Consider the following 12,285-nt stretch of genomic DNA (forward strand, 5'->3'; position numbering starts at 1 on the left):
GTGGAGCACGGCATCAAGCTGGACGGACGCGCCCACCTCAGCCAGTTCTACGGGGAGAAGAGCCTGCAGCGGCGGCTGGCCATGATCCGGCAGGCCAGGAAGGGCGGAGCGGTTAGCCCCGAGGCCTACGTCCAGCTGAAGCCCTACATACAGAGCGGACGGGTGGACCTCAAGACCTACCGCCAGGTAGGAGCGGCAGCCCAAGAGGTTCAAACAAACACAGTTCTCCCTTATGGTCGCATTCGCTTTATGGCCACCGACGGAGCAGTTGAAAAACACACATTTAATTGCTCTGAGCGAGAAACAAGGATTACCGTAGAATACAGGGATTAACCACGTATACAACATTCAAATAATATTTATTTTGGTCTATGGGTTGCATTGTCACTGTTATAATAGGCTATAGCAGAATTATTTGCTACAGCAGAATTGTTATTTCTTGCATTTTTTTCTGATTAAGGCATACTTTTTAATCACGTGTGCAATTTTATCATTTTCTATTAACGTAGGGATGTGCAATCTACGTCCATTAGGGAAGTCTAATACGCTCACAAAGGTGTCTAACATGCTGGAGCGAAGATGAGAGGATATTAGTGGTGGTGAATTGATTGGTTAGGTAAATGACTCTGTCTCACGTGGGTGGGGGTCTCGTCCCCACGACCCCAGGTGAGCGAGGCCAAGTGGTGCTACAGGAGACAGGTCTGGAGCGTGGCTCTCTGTGACGGCTCCGGGTGGACTGGGGACCGCATCTGGCTGGCTACAGGCTGCAAGCTGGACGCCAGACACGACCCTCTGCTCTCTGGGGTCATGAAGGAGTACCCTATACAGGCACGTTGTAGCTAGATGGAGGAGGGATGGAGGGATGGGTGAATTCATGGACGATAGATGGATGGAGCGGTTGAATGAATTAATTGATTATAGGCGAGGAGGCAAGGTATCATTTGAAAACACGAAAAAATAGAAAGCGGTATCATTTACACATAGCAAGCAGTATCATTTGACACTGGGAGGCAGTTGAAGCCACCTGAGTCCTGTGGTTCCGTCCTGTGGTTCCCTTCTCTTGCAGGTGATGGAGGGCTGGCCCTGTGTCACCCCGGCCCTGCAGTGGGCCCCTGGCTGCCCTCTCTACGTGATGGGCCAGTACGCAGCCCTCCAGGTGGGTTTGGTTTGGCAGCCGTTTCTCACTCCGACATGATATCATTGATCTTTGTTCCGATCCCTACAGCAACGCTGGACCATGTGATAAATATAAACAATAGGACACCATAATGATGAAGGATATCATAATTATTATTATATAATTATACTAATAATAGTGCAGAGGGTCAAAGTTTAAAGTTAAGGTTTAATTTGGAGCCGTTAAATGGAGGAATAAGATTAAAGATGAAGTTTTCGAATGGGTAAATAAATATTAATGCGGGCTTATGAAACACTTTTGGACTGTAACTGTGATTAGCGGTTAGAGAAATGCATTTGCCAAACTGTAAATGCGGTCAAGGCTAAAGATCAGAGGGACTCGACTGCACATGTGTTTAAAGGCTATAGAAATACCATTTGGCTCAGCTTGACCTGAGCTGAGATGAGAGCCAGCAGGTAATCTTCAAAACAAATGTTCTCCTCACCGCTCACAGCTGGTTCTGTCTCCCGCCTCGCTTACTTCTGGCGACAGGTGGGACCTCATGCGGTGAACTTGGCGGGAGGACAGGCGGCCAGCCTGCGCATCGCGGCGGACATCATGCGCCGGCGCGCCAGACTTATCGGGGTGGAATCGAACACGCAACTGCACAGCTATGCGCCGCTGCTCGAATCATACGTCCAGCAGATGCACGGCCTGATGTGGCTGTGAGGAGGACGACGACGATGAAGAGGATGATTCTGTGGATCGGTAGTGTTTGATCCTCATTGGGATGATTTAAATGTGTTATGTTACTGTGTTGACATTGCGGTTGTTCGTGTTGCGGTTATAAATTCAATTCAGCTTCATTATGTATGTGTATTACAAATTATGTATACATACAAACACATATGCATACATACATACATACATACAAACATACATCGATACATACATCGATACATCGATACATACATACATCGATACATACATCGATACATACATACATACATACATACATACATACATACATACATACATACATACATACATACATACATACATAGGCCTACATATATAGGCTACATACATACATAGGCTACATACATACATACATACATACATACATACATACATACATACATACATACATACATACATACATACATACATACATACATACATACATATATATATATATATATATATATATATACAGTTCTCAACCTTTTACCGGCTGGACGGCTGCGTAGTTAGGCCACGCCCACTTCCTGATTCCTGGATTGTTAACACACTCTCCTGCCGCGACAATAAAAACTCACAACAACCTATCGTGTAAAGTATATTCTTTTTTTGCATTTAACTTCAGCAAATTTATTTTAACAATTCTTGTTCGTCGCTCCGGGCAAATACGTCAAAATAGAAGGCAGGTATCGAACTTGTTTATATTTTATATTCTATAGGCTACTACACACTAGATTAGATTACAAAAGACCTATGCATTGCATGGTATTCAGCCATCTCTAGTTGAGAACGATGAATGGATTTCAACGTTGTTCAAAATAATGGATTAATAAATGTACTCATGAATATAGAACACCTGGGTCTGGTGGGGCTGAATGGTCACAGGTTGCCGGGTCTGTCGAATTCACCTTGAGGGGTCTGGATTCTGCAGCCTACTCTAGAGACCACGTTTGATGTATGGGATTACATTTCACATGATTGAATACACAATGCAAATTAGTTTCATAGTGCTACTTGTGAATTTCTGGTGTTTTGCTTCAATCTTTACCCAAGTTTAAAATGAAAAAAATTAAGATATTAAAATTATTCAAAGAGTTTATATGGTGAATTCAGATTATGCGATTTTCTAAGGAGTAACTAATCGAGCCATCATTGAGCAGCTGTGGCTGGCTGTTCCATATTTTCTGCACAGTCATCATGACTATGCAAAAGAAAAATCCATCCAACCCTTTTTTCATTTCCAAATCTTTCACATTAAACCATCCTTGTAAATAGTTTAACATGTAAGGTTTGCAAGAATCACGAAATTTGGTCTGCTGCATAAAGATAATCCTTTATTTACACAAAATGTAACGATACATATCAGTGAAGCCAGGTAAGGACCCACTGATCCGTTGCCTTGTCTCAAAAGGTGTGTCGAGCCCCATTTACAGGATGAAGATCAAGAAGGTTGAACGGACGGTTCTGAGCGTGGAGCAGGCGGAGGGAGTTGGTGCCCGAGTTCGGAGGAGCATTGGCAGGAAGGAGGTAGATCACGGGCACGGGCCGGCCCTTTCATAAACTCTTTAATGTGTGCAGTCTTATCATTTTCTAATATTGTACAGATGTGCAATCTACGTACGCTAGGAGGGAATAAAATAATATCACACGTCAAAGCACTACAGCAGTTTGTAATAAAACTCAAGTAAGTTTGCCTTATTGTAAAATACAGTTGAGTGGTAAACATGCTTGCCAACATGATGAATCCATGTCGTGCCTTATCATCTCCTCTCTCTATGTTGCGTCATTGAACTGCTTTTTGGTTGCTCTCAGCTCAGGAACTTGGATCCTTTCCTGATGTTGGACGAATTTCGTCTGAGCAAGCCAGCAGGCTTCCCCGATCACCCTCATAGAGGGTTTGAGACGGTAGGCCCATTCAATTTGGATTCAACTTTTTCTTAATTTGCTCCACAGACGGGCGGTAGGCCTATTGCTGTCCATTGTTAACCGCAATCTTAGTGTGGGCCAGTAGATGGCGCTGTTAAGTCACTGAGATCGTCGACAGCTATAGGTTGTCTGTCCTGGGACTTTTAGTTTTCAGGCCAACACTAACACCATTTGCAAGAAGTGGTACCAACGATATTACTGAAAATTTGAGGATGAAATGTCAATACTGTTATAATGTCTCTTTTTCCAAGGCCCTTATTGAATACGGTGTGACAATTTGTATTGCGGCCTTGAACTTTGGGCTGTACATGTACTGCCTGCTACGCATTTCCCTTGTTCCCCTTATGTAGCCGTTGGCGGTCATGGAATAATTCATTTATGACATTATTAAATATCCGCTTAATAATTTTATTCGGTTCAGTTTCTTCATATCCTGAACCGCAAAATCAATAGCAGAGAGACTGTGTCTGATTAGGAACACGATCAGTTACAATTTATGACAACTCACATAGTTATACCCCCCCCCCCTTATATTATTTTAAATAATGAAACATTTCCCAAAGTCAACAAGTAAATCTAACATGTGCGATAGTTGTTTTTTCCCCTCCTTGAATAATGTCCCATGAAAAAAACATTGACTGTTCCCTATATTCAACCCAGATGACTCCACTCATTCACACTTCCTATACTCAGCTTGTAAAACATCCCCCCACACACACAACCACAGTCATGGACGCACACACACAAGGACGCAGACACACACGCACACACACACACACACGCACGCACGCACGCACGCGCGCACGCACGCACGCACGCACGCACGCACGCACGCACGCACACACAAAAGGAAGCACACTTAGATATTGGATGCACACACACACATACACACATAAATCACCACACACTGCAATGAAACAGACACACACATGCATAGATACATATACGCATACGCATGGATGCACACACACACAAACACACACACACACTCACACATTTAGATACACACAAACACACACACACACTGACACACGCGCGTGCGAGCACAGACACACACACACACACACACATAGATACAGACACACATAGACACACATAGATACAGACACACACACACACACACACACATAGATACAGACACACATAGACACACATAGATACAGACACACACACACACACACACACATAGATACAGACACACATAGACACACATAGATACAGACACACACACACACACACACACATAGATACAGACACACAAACACGCACACACACACTCATGTTTGGACACACACAACACACAACACACACACACACACACACACACACACACACACACACACACACACACACACACACACACACACACACGCCTCCGAACCAGGGTTGTAAGGCGGGTCCATTCCTCCTTCTGCCTGTCTGGGGGTTCAGAACTCGGGGCCCTTCTGGGGCTCTGTCTGGAACACGGGACCCTGAATGAACTGCGTAGCGTCGCCCGCCGGCCTTGTAGCTCTTATCTCCCAGCATGCCTTTCAGCAGGTGTGTTGACTCGTGTGGTCACATGACCTCTAAAATCACACAGCTGTGTAGACACGCCGCGGTTGGTCAGATCGCTTCCTTCCCCCCCCCTCCCCCCGCCTCTCCCGGAAAGCAGATGTTTGACCCCCGACCTCGTGCTGGTCTTCCTGTCCCCGCTGAACGCTGGGAGTCCGACGTATGCGTGTGTGTTTGGTTCTACCTACGCGTTGTAGGCCGCCCTCAGCGAGACCCCACACCGACGCCTACCTGCTCCTTCGGGACCTACATCTGTTCTCCCTGCCTACCCCTTCCTGCTCCTTAGTGACATGATGATCTGTGGTCCCTGTGAGTTCCTTTTGGATAAAGGCGTCTGTTAAGTGAATAAATGAACGACAGCACAGATATCGGTGTTCAAGGAAGGTACCATATTGTGTACATTGCATCAATAGAACACCATTGTAGCCAAGTTGTTTTATTGCAAGTCATTGCATTATTAATAATACGTTTATAATATATGTTTTCCATTTCACTGTATCGCCATATTATATATGGCGACCATAGGGCATATTGCATGTTGTCGCCCTATTGTGATGGGAGCAGTCATGAATGTATGGTAAGAATAATGCATGGTGTCTTTCTGCCCTTCGGTCTTGTTTCCACCAGGTGACCTACGTCTTGGAGGGAAGCTCCGCCCACGAGGACTTCTGTGGCCACTCGGGCAAGCTGTCTGCGGGCGACTTACAGGTGAGCAAGGCATGACGTCGTCCCTGATGTAGCAATGTCACTCTGAGTCAGTACGCATTTTGGAGAGGGATTGAGGTTGTGTGTTCATGCGTGGTCAATGAGGTACACAAGGTTTTGAATAGTGATAAAAAAAAAAAACACAGCGAGCTCTGGAGAAACACCGTCACTCTGAACGCTCAGAAGAGCTGTCATAATGTAGCTGGATGTAGCTGGAGGTTACAACATCCAGTGTTAGCAATTAGCATACAGTGTTAGCATGCAGCCCTGAGCGATGTTGGGGTGTTCAGAAAAGAGAAACAACACACATACACAAACACACAGACACACACAGAGACACGGACACACACACACACACACACACACACACACACACACACACACACACACACACACACACACACACACACACACACACACACACACACACACACACACACACACACACACACAGACACACACACACACACACACTGCTGGGATGAATCAGTGAAAGTGCTTGTGCTTGGCAAGGGTTTTATTATCTTGCCGGCATGTTGTATTTCCTTGGCAGACACACAAAGTACTGGCCTCTCAATACAAGCTTTAATCAATGCTGTCTCTCCACTCCAGTCCCTACTGGACAGATTATAAACAAATGTATACATTCACAAATTTGACATACAGGTGGCCAGCCAGCCAGACCTTGAAATGAAGTAAAAACCTTTTACTTCACATGCATGTCCAATACATGCATGTGAAATCAATACACATTATTCTATCCATTTGTCCCTTGTTAACAGGAGCTAGATCTCAATGAACTTTGGAGGTTTTTGAAATTAAGGATTAATCCGAATCATGCATCAGAAGTATGAATGTATCTGATACTAACCCTAACCCTAACAACATGTACTCTTTTAACCCTTCTTCATATCCTAATCTCCCCTCCTTTCCTCCTCCTCCTCCTACTCCTCCTCCTCCCTCTTCTCCTTCTCCTCGTCCTCCTTCTCGTCCTCTTTCTCCCACTTCTCCACCTTCTCCTCTTCCTCCTTCTCCTGCTCCTCCTACACGCCCTCCACGTCCTCCTCCTCCTCCCCTACCTCTTCTCCTCCTCTTCCTCCTACCCCTCCTCCCTCTTCTCCTCCTCCTCCCTCTCCCTCTTCTCCCCCTCTTCTCCTCCTCCCCCTCCCTCTCCCTCCCTCTTCTCCTCCTCCCCCCCTCCCTCTTCTCCTCCTCTTCTCTTCCTCCTCCCTCTTCTCCTCCTCCTCCTCCACCCTCCCGCTTCTCCTCCTCTTCTCCTCCTCCCTCTTCTCCTCCTCCCTCTTCTTCTCCCCCTCCCTCTTCTCCTCCTCCATCTTCTCCTCCTCTTCTCCCCCTCCTCCTCCTCCCCCTCCCCCTCCACCCCCTCCAGTGGATGACCGCGGGGCGGGGGGTGGTCCACGCGGAGATGCCCGTGTCAGAGGAGCCGGTGGTGGGCCTGCAGCTCTGGGTGAACCTGCCGCGCGTCCAGAAGATGGTGGAGCCTTGCTACCAGGAGCTCAGGAGCAGAGACGTCCCCAAACCCAGCCAGGGGGGGGTCTGCGCCGCGGTCATATCAGGGGAGGCCCTGGGGGCTAAGGTACACACACATGCACACACACACCTACACATGCACACACACATCTACACACACACACACACACACACACACACACACACACACACACACACACACACACACACACACACACACACGCACCTACGCAAGCACACACACAATGAGAAACGCACTCATATGCACCCATACAAAAACACTGTGTATACATCTGTTGACTTGGTCCCTTGTTGACAACTGTGTGTAAGCTAGACACTCGAGCGATGGTGGTCGCAGGTGGTCGTCCAGCGGTCGCTCATGGGGGAGGCAGCTTGACTGAGGCCTTGGTGACCTGGCATGTACGTTGGAAATAGTTTACTGAACTCCACAAGCATCTGGTCTGCTATTCATACTGTGGTGCTGCCGATCACTTTACTCTTTACTCTGTTCAGAGAGAGAGAGAGGGAGAGAGGGAGAGAGGGGGAGAGGGAGGGAGGGAGAGAGAGAGAGAGAGAGAGAGAGAGAGAGAGAGAGAGACAGAGACAGAGAGAGACTCAAGCACATTCTTTCCATAATGTCTTCATCATATGTATTCTTGTCTCCTAGTCTAAGGTGTACACAAGGACACCTACTCTGTATTTGGACTTCACACTGCAGCCAGGGGCAGCACACGTCCAGCCTGTACCTGCAGGTAGGGGGCGCTATACATTCTGTGGTTTTAAATAAGTCATCATTTGTATTTTATTTGTTTGGCCTTTTCAACCTTTTCCAACCATTTTCACTGTGTGATACTAATTGTGACATGTGTTATGATTATATTGTTGCAGAGTATTTAACTGTAAACAGTATACAATTAATTACTTACTGGCTCATCTTTATTAGTTCATTTTGAACAAATTAAATTTTTTATTTCTGAGTCACAGTTCTTTGCGAAAAAACGTTTTTTTCTCACATGTCTTTATTTTACTTTTTACTTTTTTTTACTTAATATTGTTCACCGATGCGGTTGAACTTTGTTATGCAAGGGTTTGAAAATATCTTGGTAGTTCACTAAATGGTTCTTTGTCTGGAAGAGAGAGAGCCTACTAGCGGTTGGAAAATGTGGTGTGTCTCGAAGAACTGGCCATTTCATTGACCTCCTTAAAGTAGTGATATCATGCCAGCAGGTGTGAGTGTGGTAAACCACTACAGCCTTTCCCCGGGTTTTAGTGACATCACAAGGGGGCATGTCCACCTAGATGTACGCTGGATAGATCAGTCTACAAGCCCACCTACTGGACTACAGCAAATGTTGCCTCTCTAACCATCATACATCTAGGGGGACACTATACTATACTACTGATTATACCCAACTAGTTTTTAAAATCCCAACGTCTGTTTTTCGCAGGGTGGACAACGTTCATCTACACACTGTCAGGTTCCCTTCATGTTGGTAAGTGTTGTCCCCTGGATGTGTGGCTCATGATGTTAATGTGATGTAGCAAACTACTATGTACACCATTATTTAAAAATGATTATTTCACGTGGAGCGGAAACCTGTTTGCTTCAAGACTATATATTAATAAACTAAATTGCAGTTTAAATCCAAATTCAATTTCACAATTGGTTTTATATCTACATAGTAAACCACCGTTTATAATTTAATACTATTTCAGAAAGGGCTTCAAATCAACAATCTTAAACCAAATATCTCACCAATACTACCGAATGCTACCTTGCAATCAAATAACCAAATAACTGCCTCCTCGTCTATCCTTGAAAGCAGTGAGTGGAAAGAGAGATGTTTTGAAAGCAACAAACTCATTTAAATGCCGCTCCTTTGGTATATAGCCTCCCCCCGGCCTTCCTCATTAGGTTATATTATGATCTGATTAGACAGAAACTCTGCTCTGTGTGGTTCCACAAACCGGCCCTAATCACTCTCAGATGTCTGCCAATACCAAAGTACTTAACTAGCCTGTAAAAATTGTAATATTAGAGTCGTGACTTGAATCAGGTCAGCTCTCCAAACCCAGTGGATTGAGACCCTCCCCCCACACCTAGTTTGGTGTAGATGGGCGCCGGTTCTCTGGCCGCAATGAGACGGATCTGTGTTTCTTTTGCGTCGTTCACAACGAGAGTGACGATTCTAGATTTGCGACTTCAGGGTCAACCAGTGTCCATTTTGTACGATGGACTCAAGTCACTGTCGGGTCTGTGATACAAAATGGACCCCTTGTTAATTAACAGAAAACAGTTAATCTTTTGGACTTTATTGGTCCCAGATGGGAAATGAGGGTGTTACAGAACTGTTGACGCAAGAATAAATGTAAATCTCATAGACAAGTATACATTATAGCCAATCTATACATTAAATCCACTCAAATGTGACGACCACAACGCCTCGGTCGTTCCTCCCCTCCCCTATCGCTCACCTCCCAGGTCCAGAAGAGCTCCAGCAGCTGGTGGAGCCACATCACACCGTGCTCTTTGCTGAGGGAGACGGCGTCAAAGCAGAAAACAAGGTCATACATGTACTCCTGAATGGTTTCTTCCTAGCACTCAAGGTTCAGGACACTCATCCTGAAGTGTCCTCTTGGTGACCCTCAACATCCAACACTTGTTTTCATTACACAGGGTCCGGCAGCTGCTCGGTTCGTGCTTATCGCCGGGGAGCCGATAGGAGAGCCTGTGGTTCAACACGGTACGACCCTGGGTTCAGCACTGCAATGTGCTTTTTGACCCGAATTCTGAGTCAGGTCAAAAAGCAGTTCAAAAAACGTAGACAATACAGTTGTCTACATTGTGTACAGTTTCCATTTTAACTACAAAAATATGTTGCATCTCCATCCATAACCGTTTGAGAATAACCAAAGCGTTCATCAAGCTGGGCTGACCCTCCCTGCCCCTCCTTCAGGTCCGTTCGTCATGACCACAGAAGAAGAGATCTCTCAGGCCATCAGGGATTACCAGAGCGGAACCAACGGCTTCGAGAGGGCCGTTACCTGGAGGTCCAAGATCAGAGATCGACTGTAGTGACGTGCCTGGGATGTACCACGATAACGTGGCTGATGCTTCTTACGTTTACAGTGGGCATTTGCAATGTGTGTTCAACACAATGGATTGGCTTAAGTTGGGGTTTCAGTTGATCTTGTTTTCAATGTCATGTTGAACTTTATTTTAATCACTGTTTGTGCAATTTTTCCCACTTACTTTTTACCTACATTGTTATTCAGTCGTTGTGTAAGGTCTGAGTTCCGTGAAGGAGAAGGGTTTGGCGCTGGCTCCACTGAAATCTTTCTCAACCCAAGTGCTCATGCTCATGATGGTGGACATTGAAGTGGTGTAATTCAGAAAGCACTTTGATATATAATGTGATAAATGGAGCTACTGCAACTGTTTGCACAACCGCTAATAGAAAGCAGACAATACTGACCTTGTTGTTGCGATTCCTATGGTTACTCTGCTCTCTGTCATTTGTGAACGAGGGCAGGCAGCACTCAGCTACCCAGGTTTGATTATAGCTTTAGAATTGTAAAGGTTTTTTGGATCGATTAAATAATCCCAGGGAGGAAATGTTTTGTCAAATAATTCACAATGTCAAATGTCAAATAATGTCAAATAATTCACAAAGGGATAATTTTTCCCATACTGGATGAATCGTTTTTTTAGCCATCACAATCCTGTTTCTCTGTGTCCCTCAAAAAGGGAAACAATTACTGAACTGTAATTTTCCAACTCAGTCTCGTCACTTTGTCGTGACTTAGCGGTCTCTCCAGGAACAAGCCGTTAGCATGCTATCCCATGTCCGCAGGGCAAGGTCGTGGATGTTTCCCCCGCACCTCACCCCGTCTACTCCCACCCTCGGCCGTCCCAGGGTGGCTGGTATCTGGACAGGTCCAAGGACGCGGCTGTTGGCCAGGCAGAAATGGTGGTTCACACTGCATTCCCGTAACCCTGATGTCTGGATCAGATTTAGAACACATGTTGCAGCTTCTAAGACTCTGTCTGTCTGTGTGTGTGTGCGTCAGTGTCTGCGTGAGAATGTGTGTCTGCGTAAGAATGTCTGTGTGTGGTTGTGTTTGTGGTTTGGTCAGGGAAGGGAGACCAAGACGGACCGAACGAAGGACAGATTCAGGGACAAGAGGGAAAGACTGACAAGAGAAGGAGGAAAGACTGGGAGACTTGAGGGACAGACTCGGGGATAAGAGGGACAGACTGACAAGAGATAAAGGAAAGACTGGAAGACTTGAAGGACAAACTCAGTCTGTCCCTCTTGTCCCTGAGTCTGTCCCTCAAGTCTCCAAGTTTTTCCTTCTTCTCTTGTCAGTTTGTCCCTCAAGTCTTCCAGCCTTTTCCTTCTTCCCTTGTCGGTCTGTCCTTCTTGTCCATCAATCTGTCCCTCCTGTCCATGAGTCTGTCCTTCAAGTCTTCCAGTCTTTCCTTAATCGCTTGTCAGTCCGTCCCTCTTGTCCCTGAATCTGTCCTCTAGTCGGTCCGTCTTGTTCTCCTTTCCCTGACCATACCACAAACACAACCACACACAGACATTCTTACTTGAGGGACAGATTTGAAGGTTTGCGGGGAAAGACTCATGAACAAGAGGGACTGATTGATTGATTTTATTTGACAATTCTTGACGCAAAAATATGAAACAACAACCTGTGCCATACATTATATGAATAAAGATAGTCAAGGGTGACACAATAAA

At 45.7% G+C, this 12,285-nt stretch overlaps 2 protein-coding genes across 6 annotated transcripts in view; both read left to right on the forward strand.

Annotated features, from left to right (window-relative positions):
• Positions 1-1,986, forward strand: part of zgc:113276 (uncharacterized) — a 9,789-nt gene extending 7,803 nt beyond the window's left edge. The window contains exons 8-11 of the mRNA XM_030376760.1: positions 1-186; positions 667-828; positions 1,067-1,156; positions 1,670-1,986. The exon at positions 1-186 is cut by the window's left edge and continues 54 nt beyond it. Of these exons, the coding sequence (XP_030232620.1) occupies positions 1-186; positions 667-828; positions 1,067-1,156; positions 1,670-1,846 (615 nt within the window). The 3' untranslated portion in view covers positions 1,847-1,986. The remainder of the gene's footprint in view (positions 187-666; positions 829-1,066; positions 1,157-1,669) is intronic.
• Positions 1,987-2,232: 246 nt separating this feature from the next.
• pir (pirin) lies at positions 2,233-12,285 on the forward strand. Of its 5 annotated transcripts, none has more exons than XM_030376743.1 (10): positions 2,233-2,544; positions 3,270-3,385; positions 3,671-3,763; positions 5,966-6,046; positions 7,434-7,640; positions 8,202-8,286; positions 8,983-9,027; positions 10,017-10,099; positions 10,212-10,278; positions 10,492-12,285. In XM_030376743.1, exons 2-10 carry the CDS (start codon positions 3,293-3,295, stop codon positions 10,608-10,610), a joined length of 873 nt encoding a protein of 290 aa, XP_030232603.1. In that variant the 5' UTR covers positions 2,233-2,544; positions 3,270-3,292; the 3' UTR covers positions 10,611-12,285. The 5 variants fall into 5 exon arrangements, with proteins under 5 accessions (XP_030232603.1, XP_030232601.1, XP_030232604.1 ...); XM_030376741.1 differs by having other exon boundaries at positions 2,233-2,540; XM_030376744.1 differs by having other exon boundaries at positions 2,233-2,449.

The sequence above is a fragment of the Gadus morhua genome, chromosome 14, assembly GCF_902167405.1.
Source record: "Gadus morhua chromosome 14, gadMor3.0, whole genome shotgun sequence".
In the NCBI taxonomy this organism is placed as follows: domain Eukaryota; kingdom Metazoa; phylum Chordata; class Actinopteri; order Gadiformes; family Gadidae; genus Gadus; species Gadus morhua.

Bases quoted from the DNA above. Each gene is read 5' to 3' on its own strand.
- pir (XM_030376743.1), top strand. From the start codon at position 3,293: ATGAAGATCAAGAAGGTTGAACGGACGGTTCTGAGCGTGGAGCAGGCG. The intron at 3,386-3,670 runs GTAGATCACGGG...GGTTGCTCTCAG, and splicing joins GGAGCATTGGCAGGAAGGAG to CTCAGGAACTTGGATCCTTT. The intron at 8,287-8,982 runs GTAGGGGGCGCT...TGTTTTTCGCAG, and splicing joins CGTCCAGCCTGTACCTGCAG to GGTGGACAACGTTCATCTAC.